Source organism: Cynocephalus volans, chromosome 8 (assembly GCF_027409185.1).
Source record: "Cynocephalus volans isolate mCynVol1 chromosome 8, mCynVol1.pri, whole genome shotgun sequence".
In the NCBI taxonomy this organism is placed as follows: Eukaryota; Metazoa; Chordata; class Mammalia; order Dermoptera; family Cynocephalidae; genus Cynocephalus; species Cynocephalus volans.
In genome coordinates, this window is record NC_084467.1 from 46,037,017 (window position 1) to 46,060,636 (window position 23,620).

General features: G+C 52.1%; 2 protein-coding genes across 2 annotated transcripts in view; one reads left to right on the top strand and one right to left on the bottom strand.

The window, feature by feature from the left end:
* Positions 1-3,255: 3,255 nt before the first annotated feature.
* TTC22 (tetratricopeptide repeat domain 22) lies at positions 3,256-23,443 on the bottom strand. Its single transcript, XM_063105756.1, has 7 exons — positions 22,877-23,443; positions 9,617-9,672; positions 9,292-9,407; positions 8,505-8,623; positions 7,570-7,731; positions 4,350-4,502; positions 3,256-3,792 (listed from the first exon to the last, which is right to left on the bottom strand). The coding sequence occupies exons 1-7, from the start codon at positions 23,441-23,443 to the stop codon at positions 3,256-3,258; spliced, it is 1,710 nt and encodes a 569-aa protein (XP_062961826.1).
* The window catches only part of CIMAP2 (ciliary microtubule associated protein 2), a 32,439-nt gene continuing 32,260 nt past the window's right edge, over positions 23,442-23,620 (top strand). The window contains exon 1 of the mRNA XM_063105757.1: positions 23,442-23,600. Within this exon, the coding sequence (XP_062961827.1) occupies positions 23,442-23,600 (159 nt within the window). The remainder of the gene's footprint in view (positions 23,601-23,620) is intronic.

Here is a 23,620-nt window from a genome sequence, read left to right on the forward strand (position 1 = left end):
TAGCTGTGATGGTGATGATGATGATGATGATGATTTTCTGTGACCTCCCTGTGGGAACCTTCCCTGCTCAAATCGTCCTTCTGTGGCTGCCTGGAGGCCAGCTGTAGCATTGCCACGGTGACACAGGAGTCTTCTCACCACTGTCTCACCAAGGACATCTCCTTCCACCTCATCTAAAAACTGGAGAGTCATTGCATTCCAACCAGACTTTGGCAGTAGGAAAGGAGGTGCTCTAGGTAGGTGGAACAGGGTGGGCAGAGGCAAGGAAAGGGAAAGTAAGGTAGGTGTAGAGCTGGTGTGCAGCCTGGAGTAATCGTGTGTCGGGGGGAGCTGGGAGAGAAGGAGGAAAGCCGCTGTCTCTAACCCCATCAGCAAGCCTTGCCAGCGACTTCAGCCCCACGGAGCTGGGGAGGGTTTCCCTCTGGAAGCGTGCCCACAATGCCGGAGATCTGTTTCCATCTGCTCATTTTACTGCTGAGTTGTAAAGTGCTAAATGTCATTATCCTCCCCTTCCTTAAACAAGGAAAAAAGTTAACAGCCTGAAAAAAGGAGATATTTCACTTCATTTGGCATCCAGCCACCATCATCCACACAGGGTGCTCCCTTGGGGACTGATTAGGGATGGGAAGAAACCCTGTTCTGTTCTGCTTTCAGCTGTTAGCACCCACTCCGTGCAGGCTGCAGGCTGGGTGCTGGCAGCTGGGAGCCAGGTCAGAGCTCAGCCTGGCTGCTGGCTGAGTAGCCAACCACCTTCTGAACAACTCAAACACTGGAATAGGTGCCATAACAGAAAGAGAATAGGGGCCTGAGGAAAGTAACTTGCTCAAGGGTACTCTGCTTATTAGGGCCTGTTCAATATGACCCCAGAAGGTGAACTTGAATTGGGGAAAGAAATTACAGAAAAGAAGATTTAAACTCAATAGAAGGACAGACTCAGAAGACACAGACCTGTTGAAAAATGGATTGATTCCTTCATGAGATAGTGAGCTGCCTGTCTGCCAGAGGCACGGAAGGGCTTAGACCCTCCCTTCAGAACACTCACTGCAGAGAGGAGTCCTGTTCTAGATGGGGAGGTTGGAAACGGTGTTGACTAAAGTTCTTTCCAACTCTGAGATTCTAGAAACCTATAACTGAGAACTCTCACCCATTTTCACCATCTTTAACACACCTTGCTCATGCCGCCTGAACAGGGGTTTCAGGCTGCTGGACACAGAGGAAGGAGTGGGCAGGCAACACAAGGTGTACTTCATCTTCATTACTCTCATTATGGGGTCTTAAGGCTTTTACTCTGCAGTGCTCCCCTGAGAACTGCTGCTTCAGCTGCATGACAGTTGTCTTCCCAGCTGCCCAGTGGGCAGGGGTGTCTGACAGAGCTCAAAGCTGTAGTTAAATAAAGATCACTCATCCACTGATCTCCCCCTACCAGCTGAAGCCACAGGCTCAGGGGACTGCTAGGCCTGGCCTTAGCAGAGACTTGGCTGAAGTGGGGTGACCAAGCGCCAGGTCCAAAGGCCCAGAGACAGCCATGCTCTTCTTTCCACTGGGCTGTGAAAAGGACACTAACCCAGGATGAGTATGGCTGGAGTGGGGGGACAGGAGTAGCCAGCTCTGTCAGCTAAACCTTCAATAGCTTCCTATGGGTCTTCCAAAGTCTCCACTGTGGTCCATAAGGCCTGGCATAACCTGCTCTGCATGGTCTAGATTGTGAGCTCCCTGAAGGCAAGAGTAGGGTCTGTTCTGTTCCCTACTATAGCCCCAGAGTTTGGCACTATGCTTGGCACTTGGCTAGTGCTTGGCAAATATTGGTTGAGTAAATCAATGGAAGCCTGTGGTCCTCCTAGATTTGACAGAAGTGAACTTGGCAAGCAGGCATTCCTGAAAGGGCAGAGAGCACTGGACCATGAGTCTGGAGGTTTGAGCTTGACCTTGGACAAATCCCTGCTCTTTGGGTCTCAGTTTTCCCAATTGTAGAATTGGGGAATTGGTGTGAGGCTGGACAGGAAGTAGAAAGAATGGCCATGTTTTCTGGCTGAGCTTTAGACCTTAAGAGTCCTTTGGCTGCGAACCTGGCCCCAACCTCAGTGCCGCGGGCCTGCTAATTGGGACTGAGGTGCCATGTCACCGCTGTGAGACTGAGGTGCCATGTCACCGCTGTGAGTTTACTCAGTTCAAAACCCAAAACTAAGCTTATCTTGTACATCAAGCTTGGTGTGGGATCATGTGGCTGAATCAGATGTGGTTCCTGTTATAAAGAGCCCAGCGCTGAGTGGGGCAATAGACATGCAGACGTAATTACGGTCCAGAGAGGAAATAAATGCAATGCAGTGGATAAAATGCCCTGAGAGCACTCCATGAATAAAAGGGAGCGCACAGTGAGAGGTGGGCAAGACGTCCTGGAGGAAGTCCTGAGTCTACGACTACGATTCCAAGAGTGTGAAACTCTGAGATTTTCTTCATTCTCTTGTAGAAGGTTCAGGATTGGGCGCAGGTGGCACTTCCTAATGGGTGGGGCCCCTAGGTTCCTCCCTCCAAGAACAGGGAAGTCAAGTAAAGGTTCTATTGATGGGCTCTAAGATTTCAAGGAATTCGGGAGGCCTTTCGGACCAAGCTAACCAAGGACAAGGCCTGCTGGAAAACTGGCAGGCAAGAGCCCTGAGCGCTGAGGTCTAGGCCAGTGTCCTGCCTTGTGACTCACCCACTGAGCGACCTTGCCCTCTGTTCCAGCGGGGGCTTTTCGGCCTCAAGGATCTGAGACCCACTCTGGTCAGCATGAGTAAAAGGGGCTTTATTATAAGGATAAAGTGTGGCTCACGGGAATGCAAAGACTCGCCCTCGGGCTTCAGGGGCTCCGCGCGAGGACTAGAAAACCGCCACAGCGGAGACAGCTATCTTCTGTTTCTCTCAGCAGACCCGCAGCCATTTTATTTCCTCTGCATGTCTGCAAAACTCGGTCCCTCAACTGGCAGTTTCCCGGTGGCCCCTCACGTCTGCTCCCAGCGCCTTCTGCTCTCCTGCCTCAGGCCTTTCCGCATCGGCGAACGGTTCAAACTGCCATGGAATGTCTCGGCGACCCCATGCACAGTTCCGGCAAGAGAAACTGAGCGGCTCCGCCCACTCCGCCAGCCTATGGTAGGGCGGGCCAGTCTCGAGCGCCCAGACTTGGTCCAATCAGCGGTGGGGCGGGGCCTCGGCGGGGCGGGGCCTGGCGGGCCTCGGCTGGGGTTCCTGGAGTCCTCCAGCCTGGGCACCCGCGCCTCAGAGGGAGAATGTTCGGCGGCCGTGCGGCGCGCCGGCACCCTCACCCTCGCGTTCCATGGTCTCGAAGAGCAGCCGCACCAGCGCCGGCCGTCCCTGGGCCACCAAGGCCCGAGCCAGCCCCAGCACCTCGTCCGTGTGGCCGCGCCACACGCGCTGCAGCTCCTGGCGCAGGCGCGCTGCCGGGTACTTGTCCTGGGCGCGGCGCAGCCAGGCGTCCACCTCGCGGCCCAGCTCGCTATCGCTCAGCTGCGCCTGGCTCCACTGCGCCAGCAGCGCCTCGAGCAGGCAGCCGAAGCCCTCGGTGTGGCTGGAGCCCGCGTCGTCGAGCTCCACGGCGCGCTTGAAGCAGGCCGCCGCGTTGGCCTCCTCACCCTTGATGCGCAGGCACTTGCCGCGCAGCAGCTGCAGCTCGGGCAGCGTGGCGCCCAGCTCCGACTCGCCGGCCTTGGCCAGGAAGACCAGCGCCTGGTTCAGCGCCGCCTCGTCCACCGCCAGCAGCTCCTGCACCGCGTCCACGCCCATGTAGTAGTAGACCTGGGGTGGGGGCGGCCGGGTGAGCCTTCCTCCCCCCGCAGACACTCCATCCAGCTTACTCCGTCCCCAGGCTTGCTTTTTAAAAAATTCCATTCATTCATTCCCACCCTCCCTCTTTCCATAATTAACCACAAATTTAATTCCTGTCCCCCCGCCCCCCCAAAATGACTACTCATTTCAGTTTCAGCTCCTCCACGCTTAGCCATATAACCTTGAGCCAGTCACTCTCTGGACCTCAGTTTTCTCATATGTAAAATTATGATACTGTCACCTCTTGGTAATCATTGCCTGAGTACAGATAGAAAATAGATATCTTCTAGATAAAGAATAATGGTCCACACTTACTGAGTGCTTAGAAAGAGCCAGGCTCTGTCGTAAATGCTGTACATACCTTATTTCATTTAATCCTCACCATGGCTGGAGGAGGTGGGTATTGTTATCAAGCAGGGAGATGCCCCTTATTCCTCTCTGTGCCTTGAGTGCCCAGGCCTAGCTATGTAGGGAGTGAATAGGTTCTTGGTAAGCCATTGACTAATGAAATCAAGAGGCCGCCTTACCTGCCCAATATCCAGGTAGGTCTTGAGGCCTGGGCACACCTTGACCACTTCCTCGAGGTCAGCCTTGGCATAGACCAGGTGGTTCCTGTCAGGCATGCCCCCAAGCCCCATCTTGGCCCGCTCCAGGTTGTGCAGGTAGGCTCTGATGTGGATCTGCCAACAGAGAGTCAGCTCAGGAAAGATGCTCCAAGCAGGGACATCCGCTCTCCTTTCTACCCTAAATGAAGCCAGTCTTTTCCTCAGCAGCAATCAGGGAGGTTCTGTGGTGCAGCAGAAAGCCCCTGAGGCTGGGACCCAGGAGTCCCAGGCTCTAGTCCTGTGCCACCTTGGGCTAGCCACTCTCCCTTTCTGGGCCTTAGTTTCCTTGTCTGTACAATGAGGGGGTTGGATGAAGTCAGAATCCCCCATTCATTCACTCATTCATTCAACAAATATGTATTGAGTTCCCGTGGAATGCCAGGTCCTATGCTGCAGCACTGGAGCTGCTGTGGTGACCAGACAGATGAGGTCCTTACTCTGGTAGAACTTAACATTCTAGTAGGAAAGACAATCATAAATAACAAGTAAACAGTACCATTTCTTTCTTTTTTTTTTTTTTTAAAGATGACCGGTGAGGGGATCTTAACCCTTGGCTTGGTGGTGTTAGCACCACGCTCAGCCAATGAGCTAACTGGCCATCCCTATATAGGATCTGAACCTGTGGCCTTGGTGTTATCAGCATCGCACTCTCCTGAGTGAGCCACGGGCTGGCCCAAATAGTACCATTTCAAGTGATACGTGCTGTGACAAAATAAAGAGGGAGACAGGATAGAGGTGACTGGGAGGGGTTATTTGAGATACGATGGCAGCACTGATTTATGCGAGTCTATGTACACAAGCAGTTTGGGAAGAAAGGCAGGTTGCCCCAGCTGACAAGCTTCAGGTTACAAATGATTCCAGGCACTTGCTTTCATCCCCACTTCCTTACACTAGGAGCATTTAGAAATTTTAGAGGTTTGGTGGGTGCAGGTAGGGGTGGGCAGGAGGAAGTAAGGAAAGGGGTCATGGTTATTGTAGGGATTAGTGCTTTGTAGCCATCAGGTTGACTCTAAGTTATAAGACAGCATTATGGGGGTGGGGAGGCAGATCTCTGTCTTTGGAGTCAGTTGGACTAGGGTTTAAATTCCAGTTAACCCCCGGTCCCCATTATTATCCATGTGACCTGGAGGAAGTTGCACAACCTCTGTGAACCTCCTTTTCTACATCTGAAAAATTAGTACACTAATATCTTCTTTGGGGAATTACCATGATGATTGAGAGAACATATTTTAGCCAGGACCTAGCATACGGTAGGTGCTCAGTTCATTCATTCATTGAACAAATATTCATCATGAGCCTACTACATGCCAGGCACTGTTCCAGGCATCGAAGATACACCAGAGAACAAAAGGAACAAAATCTCTGCCCTCATGGAGCTTCCATGTTAGTGGGGGAGAGAGACAATAAACATGCTAAATAAGTAAGTAGTATGTTAGGGAGTGATTAGGACTAAGAAGAAAAAGTAACCAGGAAAGGAAGACAAAATGTTGGCAAAGAGGTTAACATTTTCAATTAGATGGCCACTAGAAGCTGGCTTTTTATCAAGATGCAGGAAGTGAGGGAGGAAGCCAATCAGATATCTGGGAGAAGAACATTCTAGAAAGAGGCCCCAGCCAGTGGGGCTAGAAGAGAGTGAGGCATGAGCACAGGGAGGTGGAGTAGAGAGGTAACAGGGCCAGGTTTGAGCTTTCAGGTCACAGGCTGAGGCTTTTACAGCGATAACGTGAATTCCCTTCCCTCTGTTCCTTCCTCACCGTCCTTCCTGCCATCCTGCTGCTCATCTGCTCAGCTGAGTACTAAGTGTGACCTTTGGGGCTACAGGGAGGCAATAAGCATAAGACAAGAGATGGCGACGGAGTGAGTAGGGTAAGGCTGGAGTTCCCGTGCATGAATGAGCTTCCTAAGGAAGCTCACTGCCTCTGTGCGCCCCTGTGGCCTCATCTGTGGAATGGCACACGTCAGGCCTCTCTCACAGGACTCCTGTGAGGTTTAAACCAGACCATGAACATGACAGTGCTTGCTGAAATTCAGAGTTTTATAGAAATGTTTTATTATTTACTATTATGATTAATATCATTATTATTGATAATAATAACCACATCAACTACAGGGAAGGAATTTCCTGCCTAGTACCTGCTGGCAAAATAATTAAGCCACTGAGACCAAGACCAGGAGCAGCTTTGCTACTAGGTTGTATGAAAGGTAGTGGAGAAGATGGGAGGAGGGGGTCTGTTTAGCTTGGAGCAAAGTAACGCAGAGCTCTAGGTCTCTGTCCCGAAGGAGATGGGATCTTTGGGAACTCCAAAGGGCAGATCTGGGACCAGTGGCTGGAGGCGGCTCTCACGTAAATGTGTAACTTGCAGAGCTGAATAACTATGCAGTTGATTGGCTCAAGAGACAGGGAATTAGTCGAAAACATATCTAATAATAGGTCTATCACTTATGAGCTCTTACTGTGTGCTTGATGCTGAGTTTTATATACTGAAACTAATTTAATTTTCATAACAACTCTGTGAAGCACTATCATCTCTAGTCTACAGATGAAGAAACTGAGGCTCAGAATTTGGGAAGAGTATTTTGCTGAAGATCCTGTAGCCTGTGGGTGGTGATGTGGAATTCGAACCGAGGCTGTCTGTGTTCAGAGCCAGGCTATTATCCACAACATTAAACTATCTCTAATATACACTACTGCCTTTCAAAAGCACCTCCTGTGCCCCAGGCACTGTACTTTAGATGTTACCTCATTTAGTCTTCTGACAACCTAAGATAGGTGTTATTATCCATATCTTACAGATTTGGGAACTGAGGTTTGGAGGAGTAAGTGCCTTGCCACAAGTCCCCCAGTAATAGGTGGAGAGGCTGGATTTCAGCTCTGGGCAGTCTGATTCTCCCAGTGCTAATCAAGAAGAGGCTGGAAGTTCACTGACCAGGCATGTAGAAGGGATTCCTGCCATGTGGGGAGGCTCCCTCATTCCTTCACTCCACAACCTTATAGAACACAACTGTGTGCTCTGATGACTCCTAAGCTCCCTTCCATCATGAAGGCTCCATGACCTTTGGGCTCAGGCAATAGCATCTTAGCCCCTGGCTCTTGTTCTCTGATGCTTGTGGCAGGATGAGGTGGGGCTGCAGATTTACCCACCTTGGCCCTTGTGCAGTAAGCCTGCCAGTTGAGCTCCGGATCTCGTAGGACATCCAGGGCCATGTTACAGGTTCCAATGGCCATGTCCTGCTTTCCTAAGAAGTAGAAGATTTTGGCCAGGCGATTCAGGATGGCAGGTTGGTCCTTGGCAATCTCAATGGCCTAGGTCAGGGAAGAGGGTAACAGCAAACCATTTGTCTGGTTTTTAGCCAGAACCAGCTAAATGGTGCCTGAACCACAGGAACCTTGCAACTGGATGGTGCCATGTCACCCCAGTGCTCTTATTCCCTGTACCTACCTCATATCCACCTGCCAGCAAGTTCAGTCATATCATGGAGCCCAATACTTCGGGGCACGACCCACCAGCACTCAATTCCTGAGAGCCTGACTCACTGTCACGCTGTCTGCCATGGTCACCGATCGTGTAGCAAACCTCTCCTGCCCCTCCTTACCCCAGGGCAGGTAAGAGGAAGGGCCAGAGTCAGCCTCTACCTCCCAAATTTACAGAGTACAGGGTTCTGTGTGGGCCACAGTACTTACCCCTGTATTGTTACTGACTGCTGCCTGTTCTAAGTGACTTGCCTTAGAGTCACATGGCCTGTGGGCAGACCTAGCTAAACACATCTTCTTTCCACTGTGCCAGTGGGGGTGGGGAACAGTGTGAGCAAAGGCCTCAAGGGGAAAAATCTCAGGGTCTACTCAAGGCTGGAGAAATGGGATTGAGCCAGACTGGGTGTGGGGAGGGTCTTCTTAAGCAAAGAGGAACCTCAAGGGAGCACGTTTGTTTTGAAAGAAGAGAGGATGGAGAGAAAGGTTTTCCTGGTGGGCCACACAGTGGGGGATGATACCCAGAGGAGTGGCAGGTTCCGGGGGCAGAGGCTGGGGTGTCAGGCTCCTTCACAGATTGGAGTGTGGGTGTGGGTAGGGGCATGTACCTTGCCGAAGCAGTCCAGAGGATCGGTCCCCGAGTATCCGCAGTCGTGGATGCCCATGGGGGTGGTAGAGAAGGTGTCCTTCCTCTCCAGCAGCATCCCAAGGTAGCACCAGGCCAGAGCTGGGGTTGAAGGGTGGAGAAGGGTTCTAGGAAGCAGCGAGTGGAAAGAAGGAGGGGAGACTCAAGGAGGGAGAGGCCAGCTCCTCTCCTGGTGTCAGCCCCCATGAGGACAAAGGAAGAGACAGTGGTGTGAAATCACTGAGGGCACCCCAGGGACAGAGAGAAACAGGTGGGGAGAGGGGCCTTAGGAGGCAGTGAAGGAATGCACGTCAGTGCTTATTCTCTGTTTAGTAGGTCACCTGGGGCACCTCATTTCAGGACATAGCTTTCCTCTGACTCCAGCTGTTTACTAGCACTGAGCATTCTGGTCCCTGTGCTAGCTGCCTGCCCTGGGAGGGAGTGACTCGACTCCTGTCCAACAGAGCCTCATTCCGCCAACCATAAAATGGGGTGGTGGGCGGAGATAGGGCACACTAGTGCTCACACTCCAGGTGGCAAGATGCAGACCCAGAGGCCTGCAATGACAGTGATGTGCGATCAGTGCGTTCACGTGGGCAAGGTGTTTGGCTCCTTGAGTCAAGTGAACAAGTGAGTGTATGAGACAGGTGAGGGAGAAAGAAACAAGGACCAAAAAAGAGCGATGATGCCAGAGGTCGGGACAGTGCCAGAGGCAGGCAGGGCAAGTGACAGGTGTAGGCTGCCCTTCCACCCCTCCCCAGGGCCCCTACCTCGGTGGTGGGGGTCAGAGGACTTGAGGACTTGCCGGAGCAGGGCCAGTGTGCGGTTGAAGGTGGGTAGCCTCTTCTGCTCCTCACTGCCCAGCTCCAGGAAGATGCCATCCAGCCTGTGGCCGAGAAGGGGATGTGGCGGGTTAGCATCCCTCCTAGCTGTCTCCATCGTGCTTCGAGCCCTCCCCAGACCGATGGCAAAGCGGGGGTCTTGGGAAGCCCTTGCCCCCACCTCTGTCCTGCCCCTCCTGACTGGGTTCTAGGCCGAGCTGGCCAGGACACACCTCCCCCCTGTTCCATCCCCCACCCCAGCCCTTCGCCTGACCTGATGAAGAGTGTTGCCATGGTGAAGTACCAGCCCCTTTTCTCCTCCATTGGGATCTGGGGAAACAGAACAGCCCCGTGCTGCTCATTGAGGTGCTCAGGCCATTGTTCAAAAGTTCCCATGCTTTCCCTGAACCCCAAGAAGCAGCAAATGCAGTAGGAAGGACTCGGGCCTTAAACACCCCTGACTATAGCCTTGGCTCTGCCAGTGACTGGCTGGGTGGCCTTGGGCAAGTCACTTCAATTCTCTGACCACAGAGCTTTTGACAATTTGAGCTGTGTGAACGCCCCCAGTAAGGTGCCCATCACAGAGCAGGTGTGGGATATGTTCCCTCTTCTCCCCTCCCCAGACATACTCCACTGGTCACCTTCTCTCTTCCCCACTGCCCACCGCTTCTCCCCTCTGGCACCTCCCCTCAGTTCCCACCTTTCTCAGAAAGCCCTTTTAGGCATGTTAAGTGGGTCCAGTTCAACTGAAGCCCGGGACCCCCCTAAACTGTTTTCCCAGTATTATTCTTGCCAACTTTGCTGTGCATTTAGACCGACTTGGGCACCAGATAAAATATTTATGCCGTTATTTATGGGAGTAGCTGCTTCTGCTTCGAGAAGGAATTTTAATGAAAACCAATAAAACCCCCAGTGCATATCAGCAGCTCTGCCTGGGGCTCTAGCCCCTCCCTCTGCATTCATCTCCTGTCCTTGATTCTGAACTTGCCACCCCCACCATGGCCTTCTCAGCTCAGGACCCAACGTCCCTCCACCCCCTACCCCCAGTAGCAGGAGTGAATGCATTTTTGAGCACTGCTGGTGTGAGGCCCTGTGTTGGGGACTATGGGAATGTGGCAGGGAATGGGACCTGCAGCCTGACTATAATAGGCTGGCAACCTGGCTAGGGAAACAGACCCAGGCATAAAAGCACTTGACTGAGTGCCTGCTGTGTGCCGGGATCCTGACCCCCATCGTCTCAATCTCACAGCAAATGTATGGGGTAATTGTTATCCCCATTTTACAGGTGAACATATCCAGGCTCAGAGAGGTAAAGTGACTTGCCCAAGGTCATATAGCTTGGAAGTGTCAGAGCTGGGAGTCAATCCCCATTTGTTAGTCTCCAGTGCCCAGGTTCCCTTCACCATGCCACGTTGCCAGTAACTATAGTCTGAGGCCAAGCCTGGTCAAGGCCATGAGAGTGACTCAGATGAAGTGCAGCAGGATGGATAGGCCACTCTCAGCCTGAGGATGTGGACTTAAGTTGGGTCTTGAATAGGCAGTGGCATTTCAGAGAGTGTGATGGGGGAACCAAGGCATCCCAGGTGGAGGGCTCAGTGTCAGCAGAGGCATGCAGGGCAGAAGCCTGGTGGGTGTGGAGCAGTGTGTGTGTGAATGGGGTGGGGGGAGCCAACACTGGTGAGTTAGGCTGCGGCCACTTTGGGGAGGCCTTGGGTGAACTTGAAGGGAAGAAGGAGGGAGAGGACCTTGTGAGTCAGATCCCACTGAGTGGAGTGACTGCCCATTGGGGCAGGGTCTGGAATCTGGGCTCCAGCCAGACCACCCAGAGCAGGCCCTACCAATTGCATTTCTCATTCAGTGTTCCCCAAGTATCTTCTCTGTGTGGCCCTAGGCTGGGCAACAAGGACAGAAGAGGAAAGGCAGGTCCTGCCTTTAGGAACTCCTGGTCTGGCAGGAAAGCCAGTCCCAAAGACACAATTAGAGTAGAAGGAACATTGGGCTATAGGAGCCCAGAGGAGGTATCCTTCACAATCCAAGGGTATCCCCCAAGTTTCCAAGAGGAGGAGGTGCAGGAGCAGTCTCCTCGAGGACAAATAGGAATCACCTAGGTGGACAGGGTGAGAAAAGGCATTCTAGGACAGGACGTCATGTGCAAAAGCTCAGAGATGAGCGAATGTGGTATGCTGGGATCACATGCAGCCCCGAGGGCTGGAACTCTAGTGGTAAGGGGTAGGAGAAATGACCACAGGGGCACATCAGGAGGGGCCCCTAAGTGCCAGACTCAGAATTTGGAGCTCATCTGCAGAAAAGTGGGGAGCCATAGCAGGGGTTAGAGCTAGGGAGTGCCATCATCCAATGTATTTTTACATTCACATCACCCTGCAGGGTGATTCTGTTACTTTAGTGGGGAATATGTATGTGTATGTATATATATATATATATATATATTTTTTTTTTTTTTTTTTCTTAAAAGATGACCGGTAAGGGGATCTTAACCCTTGACTTGGTGTTGTCAGCACCACCCTCACCCAGTGAGCTAACCAGCCATCCCTATATGGGATCCGAACCCATGGCCTTGGTGTTATCAGCACCACACTCTCCCGAGTGAGCCATGGGCCGGCCCGGGGAATATGTATATTGGGGCTTTAGCTGGGAATAGGGCTGTCTGGAGGGAAGGCAGGCCCAAGCATTGAAGGGCATCCTTGAGTGTGGAATATACTATAAAGCATATGTACCTCACAGGGCCTGGTTTTCCAAAGCCTTGCAGTTTCAAATATTGACCTTGCAGAGGAATGGAAATTTCCTTCAGGCTATAAGTCTCTGGTGTAAGATAAAGATTTGTGGCACAGCAAGGTTGCTGCCTCAAAGACAGATTAGTTACTGACTGATATCTAAGTTGCTGGAAAACTGTTAAGGGAGAAGGAATGTTTGCTAAGATTAAGCTTTGTTGATAGCTTTACTGGAATGTCATCTGGCTTGTTTCACTGAAAGTTACCAGCCTATATTGTTAAACTATAACCCCACCTATGTTCTCTTCCTGTAACTTCCTGGTCTGGAAAATAAATGCAGGAAGAGAATCCCAATTCGGGGTTAATTTCCTGAGGAAGGGATCCCTCTCGCTGGAGGGTTCCGGGGAAGTTAACCACTTCAGGGTCTCTCACTGCTCAGAAGAGATGGGCTTTGAGGAATCCTTTGCATCTCCGTTACCCAGGGGAAGTGGGGTGACAAATCCGTGGGGGGCGAAGCAACACAAAGCAACACTTGAGAAGTGGGGAACATTTCCTAAAGCAAAAGGTGGGCATAGGATGCTGGATAACCTTATCTGCTTTACTGACACAGGACCTGGGAAGGAATAAGGGGACTTGGATTTATGGAGCACCAACTGTGGGCCAAGCTGACTAAAGACCTTGACCTAATGTCAAAGCCTGACCATGTGAGGGACCAAAGGCATGTGGCTGCTTGTATATGTAATCTCTTGACCTCTGGCCTCATGCCTGCCTTGTGGTTGTCTAAACTGAGTCATGGTGGGGAGAAAGAGAACAGCTCTCCCTTCCATGCTCCTGACAAGGGGGTGTGGCCACAAGTGAGAGCAGGTGTAGTAGACTTGGGGGTTGTAATGCAGAGAGCAGAGGCCTGAGTGTCTGACAGGCCTGGCTGAATGGGTGGGCGACCCTGGGGGTGAGTTGTCCCTTATAGGCTATGTCTTTATCTGCAAAGGAGGATACTAATAGGGGCCCTCACAACTCCTGAGGATACTGAGTGTTGGCCCAGAATAAAGGTTTGCTCCCTTTCTCCTGGCTTGGGTTAGAGATGAGTGGGGTTAGGATTCTCTACGAGGCTGCTTTGTCCACTGTGATCTTTTTCAGTGCCCCATGGGGCAACAAAGTTTAAGGCCCCAGAGTCTGGAGACATACTGCCTCACCTACTCTCCCCTCCCCACTGTGCTCCCAGGACCTCAGGTGCCCTGTGAGGCCCCAGGTACCTTTCTTGACTCCATAGGTTCCCAGTGTTAGAGAGCAATATGTTGTCCTCAGGACTCCCCTGGTTCACTCTCCTGCTTGGTATTCAAGCTGCAAGAAATTAAACTATGTGCCCAAATCACACAGTTATTACATGACAGATCTTAGACTCATTCCTCCAAGCCTTGTCCACAACACTTAGTTATCTCGATCAATATCCTTATTATATATCTGAGGACACTGAGACCAGAGAGTTGAAGTGACTTACCCAAGGTCTCACATGAGGTAGCATCACAGCTTAAAACCCAGTGGTTTCACCACCACTCTGCAATATTCTTATTTTTTTCTTTTGGCAGATGGCCGATATGGGGATCCGAACCCTGGACCCTGGTGTAATCAGCCCCATGTTCTAAACCAATTGAGCTAACCTGCCAGCCTCTGTGCAATATTCTTGAGTAATCTTAGAGCTTGGTTATGGTTTTTCACTAAGCAATACCACCATCTGGCGGCAGGATGCCTGAATTGCAGGGGCAACTCCTAAGCATTAGATACCTCTCCTCCTTTCCCTCAACTTGAAGACTAAAACTGATTTTCAAACAAGTAGATAGCTTAGTGACAGCTATGTGACAAATCCCAAACATAGTCCCTCATCAGATCCCACTTGAAAGTGACATTTACAGGAGGGCTTGTGGGGTTGCAGATGGGGTTGGTAGATATGGAATGGGGTTAACAGGATAAACAGATCTAGTCTGAGGTCTCATTGTGCCTGGGCTTTAATCCTCTATCCCTGCGATGAAGCTGGTGGAGGCTTTTCACTCTGCTGTGCAATTCTGGCCCCCAAATGGGCTGTCTCTTTAAAAATCCTTCTGGTTATAACTGAAGCAATGGCTGAAGCTGTTACCAGGGGCAACCTGGCAAGCCACAGTGCGTTAAATTAAATTAAACAGGGCTCTGACTCCCTCCTCCCCTCCTAGAGAAGGGAGGGGACTATCCATCTCTCCTGGAAAACAAAGTTGCTGTGAAACCTCTCACAGCTGTAAGGAATTCAGTTACAGAGTTTATGACTCCCACAGACAAGGTATTTGGAAGCAGGCTGGGAGGGGCTCAAAGGACTTCTGCCAGAAGAGGGGCATTTCTCGAGGACCTGCCTGCTGTGGGCTCTGGGCAGGACACCCCACTTTTTCTCTTCTTTAATCCTTCTCATAGTCCCGTGAGCTGGGCATTTTGGGGTCTATGAGAAGGGGCTATCCAGCACATGAGGCGAGGCTTTAAGCTGGAGGGGTCTCATTAGGCTGCAGTTCTGTGGCAGATTTGTGGGGGGAACTGCGTGAGACCCACACTGACCCTAAAGTGAAATCCATAGACCCTGGTACTAGCTGAAAGTGAGCATGGGACCAGGCCTCAGGCGAGGGGTACTCAGAACATCTCCCAGCTCCTCTGAGGCCCTCGCTATTATTTTCCTCATTTTAGAGGGGGGGAAACCAAGGCTGAAAGAAGCAGAGACTGACCTACTTAACCTGATATTTCAGGCCAGGTCTCTCTGACCTCAAGTTCATGTTCCTTCCACAATATCTAGCTGCAGCAACCTAGTGTCTGTGCAGTGTTTACCATTTACAAAGTGTTTTCACAAAGATTCCATTTGATCCTCAGAATATCCTGCATGTAATATAAAGTGGGTATCATTACCCTCCCAGTACAGATGAGAAAACTGAAGCAAGATGGTGTCCTCAAAGTAGGATTGGGATAAGCCATTTCAGGAGCAGGTATGTGTTAACTTGGTACTAGGTATAAAGATGGATGTTAAGCTCTATTTACTTCAAAAGGTGGCCCGCAAAGAGAAATGTTGGGGGCGGGGGCTGGCTATTTTAAGGGATTTTAATAGATGTTTTTACTATACTGGTGGCTCACAAATCTGTATGCATCTAAATAGGCTACACAGAGACCTTGTTGGTTCTTAGGGAAAATATTTGCCTTGCAGTTTGAACTTTGCCCCCAATGATACTTTACATTTCAGAGTCAGTTCTCGAGAGCTAACTAATTCTCCTCTGGGGGAGGGGAACTGACAGAGGAAAGAGAATGAACATTTCTCCAGTGTCACTGGGTACTTTAACGCATCGTGACACTGGGTTCTCCCAGCAGCCTTAGAAGATGTAAAGGGGTCCCCCTCCTTTTACAGATGAGGAAACAGAGACCAAGAAAAAGCCACTAGTCCAGCCCCACAGCCCAGAGAGGAAATGCCAGGATTCGCGTTTGGATCTGCCTCCCTCCAACGCCCCTGTTCTTTCTGCCTTATTATGACGACCCTGTGAAGGCTGACACTGCAGAAATAAAAGTCACAAGGTGGCAGGCCTCAGGGGTATGTCATTTGTGCACAACTGGAACGTCCTCTGTGATGACACAGAACAGCTTCTCTGCTCCTGTGCGTCAAACCCTTCCCACGCCCACGCCCCTCCTGCCACCTGTGGGGCATATGCATAAGACAGGCACAGGCAGGGAAGGGGCTTCTCCTCTCTACTCCCAGCTATGGGTGCCGATGAGCTCAAGCTCCCACCTTGTCAGTGTGGGGAGCAAATGCCCCCCAGGGATCACAGAAAGGCCACTGGCTCAGCTTCTGCATCTACGAGCAGGGAATGATCCCATGTGGCCTGCCTGTGTCACAGGTGTGTTGGCAGGGTTGCTGAATGCCATCTTGTGGAGGGAATTTGGGGGCTGGGTGCTATGCCAAGGAAGTAAATATTCAGCACTGTCTTGGGTTCCCTAGACAGCACTGCATGGATTTTAAGCTTTGAGACAGATCTGCTGCAGCTCCCTGTTGTCAACTCCTTCCTGGTCTTATCATGCAGATGCAGGCCCTGTGGGTCATCTTTGCTTTGTGCTGGTTCCCAGACTTTCTGGACTGTGTTGCACCACTTCTCTATTCCATTGTCCCTAGAGAAAAAAGGCCACCCCCTGTCCAGTCCTGGGTCCAAATCCAACTCTAGCACCACTAGCAGCTGGGAGGGTCTGAAGAAGTGTCTGCTCCTCTGGAGTAATAACAGTGACTCCTGCATTTTCTCAGCTCCTCCCATGGGGCCGTGCTGCGCTACACCCTTAATGTGCATTACTTTTTCTCCTATAAAAGCAGTGACTGGGCCAGACAATACCAAAAGCAGCTTTGGCTTTGGGGTTCTATATGTATGAAGAGAGGGAGACCCAGTTCTCAAACTTTACAGGTAAGTGGGGAGAGAATCCAGCAGCCAACTCAGAAGGCACCGAGAAGCAAAGGTGAGTGGCCCCAGGCCATAAGCAGGCTGGGGCCAGAGCCTCAAGAAAGGTGGCCCTCATCCTGGGCTCCAATGTCCGACAGACCTGAGTTCAGTTCCCACCAGACATGTGTGGCCGCGTGCCCTTTGGCCAGTCACTACACCTCTCTGAGCCTTAGTTTGTTCATCTGTAGAATGGGGTTACAGTTTGGGTTTCCCAGTATTTCTGTGAGGATTAAGTGAGATATCTATGAAAAGCACATGCATGCCAGTGCCCAGCTCACCTCCTAGCTTTATCCTCCTCAAACCACTCGGAATTGTGGAGGGGGTGTGTGTGGGTGTGTGGGTGTGTGTGGGTGTGTGGGTGTGTGTGCGTGTGTGCCTGCGCGCGCGCGCATACCAGGAACCCTGGGGTTGCTGACTGGCTGTGCCTTCTCAGCCCTTCCTGCCTGGAACGCCCACACCTTTATTTGTGAGGCTGGCCAGCCAGCGCTGCCTCCTCCCCCACCCGTCCCAGCTGGTGGGTGAAATTCAGATGGCCCCTGTGGTGTGCTGGGTCAACTGGGCAAGTCGCTTCCCCTCCCTGAGCTTTTGTGTCCTGCGTGCGAGGCGAGTCACAATACCCATGGGCAGCATGTCTGTGAGGTTTGAATAAAAATCAAATGCGCTCATGAGGGTAAAATCCTGAGCTCAGCATGTGGTGTACGGGCTCTCATTGTGGGGCTGAGGGGCCTGCACGCGTGCCTGCGGGTGAGTGTGCTCGTGTGTGCATGTGCGTGCATGTGTTAAGCCACCCATATTTTGGGAAAAGGGGAAGAAAATAAAGTAACTGAGTTGACTTGGGACAGAGGTATTATTTTTCTAGAGAAATATAAACTCAAGTTACCTTATTTAAAAGAATAATAGGGATTTTAAGACTTAAATTCAGTTGCCAACTAAATTAAATTCAGCAGTTGCCGCAAACTCCTTGTGGGTGTTCGGGTGTTCAGCCCTATGCTAGACACTGGAGAAGGGGTGGAGGAGGCAGATAGAGACAGTAAAGATAAAGGGCTCACCCTCTAGGAGGCGAGATAAATCACTTGGCGATAAGCCAGAGGCTGGGAACAGCTCCTTAAAAAGAAACAGCAAGGGCCGGCCCGTGGCTCACTCGGGAGAGTGCGGTGTTGAGAACACCAAGGCCCCGGGTTCGGATCCCACATAGGGATGGCCGGTTCGCTCGCTGGCTGAGCGTGCCAAGGGTTAAGATCCCCTTACCGGTCATCTAAAAAAAAAAAAAAAAAAAAGAGCAAAGTGCCGTGGAGGAGCCAGAGGGTGGGCAGGGAAGGACTGCACACCATCCTGGCATGCACCCTGCCTGGCGCTTTCCATGTTCTCTCAGTCCTCACAACAGCCCTGTGAGATCAATGTTAGAATCCCATTTTGCAGATGAGGAAACTGAGGCTCAGAGAAGCAAAGTGACTTGCTTGTAGCCACCTGATGATGGAGGCAGGATTTTAACCTGATCTAACTCTAAAGCTTATGCTCATAATATCCACTAAACCTTGAGATTTGCCACCAAGAATCCACCCATGGCTGTGTGTGTGTGTGTGCGTGTGTGTGTACGCATGTGTGTGCATGTGTGTACGTGTGTGTGCATACAGAGAGGGTGATGGGAGGAGGGGAGGAGTGATAAAAGCAATCTACCTTTTCATATGTTTTGTAATTTAAGAGATAGAAATGGGAGGGAATGAAGAGCAAAGAAAGGAATTCACAAAGCCTCACCCACTCACACACACTCTGCTTATTATTGGATTATGGGCTGAATTATTAACTTTTACAATGTTTTCTTTTGTCATTTAGCTTAGCAGATGAGTTAGGTGTTCGTGGTTCTTCAGCAGCTCTCTGTCCTTTGAGGTTCAGGGGCTCATCCCTGTCTGGGACAGTCTGCCCCACTGGGATAGCCCACCCGCTGGGGAGATCACTGGCTGCCCACCCCTTCTCAGTTGGGGTCCCTCTTCCTCCTTCCCAGGCCCTGGGTCTGGCTTTGCCTTCTGCCTTCCCCTCCTGATCTCCCTGACATGTGGCAAACCTGCCACCTCTTCTCTCCTGACTCTTCCTCTGCCTTAGATTTCCAAGAGGCCACCTGGGAGGGGTCTCCACTCACCACCTGCCATCCACCCACATGACACTTATCACACTCCTGCTTCTGACTCCAGAAAGGCTCTGCAGTCAGGCAGAGCAGAGTGATTCAACTGCCACCTACTAGCTCTGTGCCCTTGGGCAAGTTACTTAGCTTTGCTATGCCTCAGTTCCCACATCTGTAAACTGAGATCATGGGTTCTTGTGAGGACTGTCTAAGATGAAGTCCAGATGGTGCTCAGAGAAGGCAGTCATTAATGCTACTGTCTGCAGTTGTGTGAAGAAAGGCTCCAAGGAGGTGGCATTTGAGTCAGGTTTTGATGGATGCAGTTTGCTGTCTAGGCAGAGGGAACAGTACCTGCACAGAGAGGTGTGAAACAGCATAGCGTGTTTGGAGAACTACAGGTAGTTTAGAATTGCTGGGATGTAAGGTTAAAAAGAAGTTAAGAGGAAATGTGGCTAAAGAGGAAGATGGGATCCGATTTCAGAGGCCCTATCAGCAGCTCCTTGGGGCGATTATGTATTCTTGCCACCAAGCTTCGGGCTGCCCTCCTTCCAGGCCTCATCCCCTGCTACAGCTCAGCTGTCACTGAAGCCCTCATGCTCCCACCGCAGGGCCTTTGCACACACCAGCCCCTGCAGGAGTGCCCTCACCTTCTTCTTGCCAGTGCACACCTGCCTCTTCTGGAAGCCTCCCTCAGTCACTTTTGCTGAAAGGGAGTGTTCCTTCTCTGAAACTTAGTCACTGCCACTCTATGACAGGACCCGGACTTCCCAGGTCACTACTGACACGAACATTTGGTCCCCATGTCCCCAACGTGTACTTCCATTGTTAGCCTCTGGGGCCCTGTTTTTGGTACAAAAAGTGTGACTCTGGATGTACCGCAGGTAGGGATGATTATCACTTGACACAGGCCTGTGATGAATGCCTGTGACCTCAGCCAGTTGCAGACACATCTCTGATTTGTCCCTTTGGCTCTCACTCCCAGAGGAGGGTCTCAGGTAAGACTAGTTAATGGAGAAACAAATAATTGCTTCTCCCTTTGTTCACGAGCTCCTTAAAGACAGGGCCTGGCACACAGTAGGTGCTCCGTAAATGTTAAGATACTCAGTAAATGCCTCTCAGCTCAGAACCCAGCAGCCACACCCACGAAGCAATCAGCCGCTGGCTGGGCACTCACCCTGCTTCATACTGTCTCATCTGGGCGTTCACTCACTGGGCAGCCAGCATTGTGGCTGTGCTGACTAGTGGCAGAGAGGGAGGGCCCTGCTTCCGTTTGATCTCTACCCCTCAATCCCTGCCTCCCTGCTCACCTCCTCCAGGAAGGCTTCCCCCAGTGAATGCCTTCCTGAGAGCAGGAAAGAACCTCAGAGACCATATGGTCCCCCTCTTCCTGTGACCATTTCACAGATGGGGAAACCCACACTGTGGGTAGTGCTGCAGCTGAAATGAGGACAGGGGCCTCCTGGCTCCAGCCTGAGGCTCTTTAGGCCCCATTCTGCTCCTATGACCTGCTGCCATGACCACATACAACATACACAGTGCTAGCCTTGTCTTCCACTGAGGGCAGTCAGGCATTCAGGGACACAGGCTTAGGATTTAAAACAGGAGATCTGGGTCCCTGTTGGCCCCATGTGATGGTCACATCTATATCCAGCTTAGGTGTGGAGGGGGCTCTCACAGCCAGGGAAAGGGAGGGTCATCTGGGACCCTGCTCATCCCTGTGCAGGCTCTTTCTAGGCGCTTTACAAATACTAACTCTTAATTAAAATATCAACCAAGTGAGAGATGCCCCCATTTTACAGAAGAGGAAGCCTATAATGTACGTACCATTATTATCCCCATTTTACAGAGAGGAGAAGGAAGCCTGGAGATGCTAAGGATGGGTTTGAGGTGAGAGCGCAGGGGAGCTGGGATTGGACCTGGACCATCTACCCAGAGGCTACTCTCGTAACTACCGCACCACTGTCCTTAGGCCCTAAGTCCACTCACTCCAACCTGTACCCCTGAGGTCTTGACTCCCACATTTCCTCTTACAGAAGCCATAAGCTTTGGTGGAAAAGGCACCAAGGGGGGGTGTGGGGGCTTTGTGAATGGAACCATGTGTGCTGCCCATGTGTGAAAGCTTGTTGTTATTTAAATATCACAAATCAAAAACGTTAGAAAACATCACTGATATCAGCTCAACTCTGTCAGTGCTATGCCTTCACGGAAAAGTCAGGGGCCCCCTCTGAATTGTGGTTTCCTCTTCTGTAAAAGAGGACCATGCCCTCCCCAGCATTCATCTGTCATCCAGTGCCTACTGTGGCTGGCCCCCAGGGATGCCCACCTCCTAGTATTCAAGTCCTTGTGTAATTCCCTCCCTCTGAGCGTGGGATGGACTTAGTGGCTTGCTTCTAATGAGCAGAATACAGAAAAAGTCATAGGATGCCCATGTGGCAGGGATCTGGCCTCTGACTAGATGCCAGTGAGGAACTGAATCCTGCCAACAGCCATGTGAGTGAGCTGGAAGCAGATCCTCCCCCAGTCAGGTGAGCCTTCAGATGAGACCACAGCCCAGAGGCACTGAGCTAAGTCATGCCTAGATTCCTGACCCATAACAACTGTGTGATAAATGCTTACTGATTTAAGCTGCTGAGTTTTGGGAGTATTTGTTATGTAGCAATAGCTAACTAATATACCTAGTTATTTATCTACTTAGTGCCAGACCCTATGCTATGTACATCCATTCAAGATACATTTATTGAGTGCCACTATGTGCCAGGTGCTGTGCCATTGGGTTTACAGTGGTAAACCAAACAGACATCATCCCCACTCTCAAAGACTTCCAGGTTGAGTTGGAGAGACAGACTTGTAAACAGACAGCATGAAAAGTGCTATGAGAGCCTGAAGGAGGCATGTGACCCTGCTGGAGAAGTGAGGGGAGGCTTCCTAGAGGAGTGATGTCTGAGACACACACAAGGTCGAAGAGCACCTTTTAAGTAAAGGAGGAACAGAAGGGCATCCCAGGAAGAGGCTGAGAAAGGGACAAGATGAGCTGGAAGGAGACCTGGACCATGGGGAACAAGGGGAAGTGGGATGTGTCAAAGCCTGGCTTGGAAGGGGGAACGTGGCAGAGGAAAGGCACGGCAGTAGATCATGGAGGGCCTCAAATGCCCACCAAGAAGCCCAGGATTTAGCTGTCAGGTGGTGGTGGGCCACTAGGGGTTTGTAAGCCACTGAGGGACATGGCCAGTGCCTAGGGTTGAATGTCTTCCCAAACTTAATCTCCATTGTAACTGTTGAGGGTGGGAAATCCTATTTTGGTAATTGAAAGGTGGGGCCTTGAGGAGGTGATTGGATTGTAGGACTGTGCAGTGTGAATGGATTAATAATGGTGGTCAGGGGTGTGGTTTGGAGGACTTTAAAAGGACAGTGAATGAGGAGGTTAGTCTCTCTCTGCTCCACCATTTTCACAATGTGATACTCTGCTGTCACTGTCACCACCACCAAGACCCTCACCAGACATGGTCCCTGGACTTTGAACTTCCTAGCCTCAGAAATTGTAAGCAGTAAATTTCATTTTCTTACAAATTACCCAATTCCGAGTATTTTGTTATAAGCAACAGAAACGGACTAATATAGCCAACAAGATGGAGCAATAGGACACTGGCTGCAGAGTGGGGGATGAGGCTAGGGGTCAAGCTGGAGGGCAGGAACCCAGAAGGAGGACGGCAACTACCCAGGTGCAGGTGGGAAATTATGCACGCTGGGCTGGCAGAGGAATGGAGAGACTTAGAGAGATGAGGAAGTGGCGTGGACAAGGTTTGGGGTCTGAATGGATGGAGAAAGGGGGTGAGCGGGAGAGAGGAGGCAGGACTGCTGCTCGAGTTTCTGGTGGGATGTCTGGTTGTGCCTTTTAGGCGGGTGTGTACAGGCACAGGACAGGTACTTGCTGGGAGGAGCAAGGCAAGAGCGGTGAGTTGCCGGGTTGGGTTTGCGGTCCTGCCGCAAGAGACAGTAGGCAGGCAGCCCGTTAGGAAGCGGGTCCACCCCCTAGCCCAGCAGAGAAAAGCTAAGGCCTGGTCAGGGACAGGAGAGGGGATGCACATTGGAAAGTTATTCCGAGGGCCGAAGTGTATTCCAGGGTTGAGGGAGAGTCTCAGGTGCGAGGGCTTCTCTGCGCATGGAAGGGATCGTGACTACAGCCCTCCCAGCCGGGGGCGGTCACCCACCTGCTGCCCGTAGCCCAGCGCCTTGTCGTAGAGTGCGATGCCCGCCTCCAGCACCCGCGCGCGCTCCTCCGGGCTGGCGCAGCCAACGTCGAAGCCGTGCGCATAGCCCTGCTCCGCCAGGCAGCGAGCCGCGCGGAGCTGGGGGTCCCCGGCGGCCTCGGGGTCCGCCGCCAGGCCCATGAGGCCGGCCAGCCGCGCGGCGCATGCCTCCTCCTCCTCCTCCTGGCCCAGCCTTCCGTACACGTGCGCCAGATTGGCCCAGGCGTTGAGGTTGCCCGGGTCCTCGCGGGCCACCTCGAGGAAGCTCTCGCTGGCCTCGTCCAGCTCCTCCAGGTAGAAGGCGAAGGCGCCCAGGAGGTGACGCACGGCGGGGCGCTGCGGGGCGCCCGCCAGCTCGAGCTCCTGCCGCAGGCCCTCCCCCTGCAGCTTCAGGTCCCGGGCGCGCAGCGAGGCGGGCGAGCGGGGCTCGAAGTTCAGCTGCATCTCCAAGTGGAAGTGGCCCGGGAGGTAGTCCAGGTCGTCGATGAAGGCGTCCAGGTCGTCCGCCGCGGCCTCCGGCTCGGCCATGGGTGCCCTGCTGCTCCTCGGGCCTCGCCCTTGCCCCCGAGGCTGCGGAGGGCAGCGGAACGGGGCGCCCTCTGAGCGAGCCGGGCGCGGGAAGCGAGGGGCAGCGCGCGGAGACCCAAGGCGCGGCAGCCTCCTGGTTCCGGGGCGCAGCCCGCCGGTGGGTGGGTCTGAGCACTG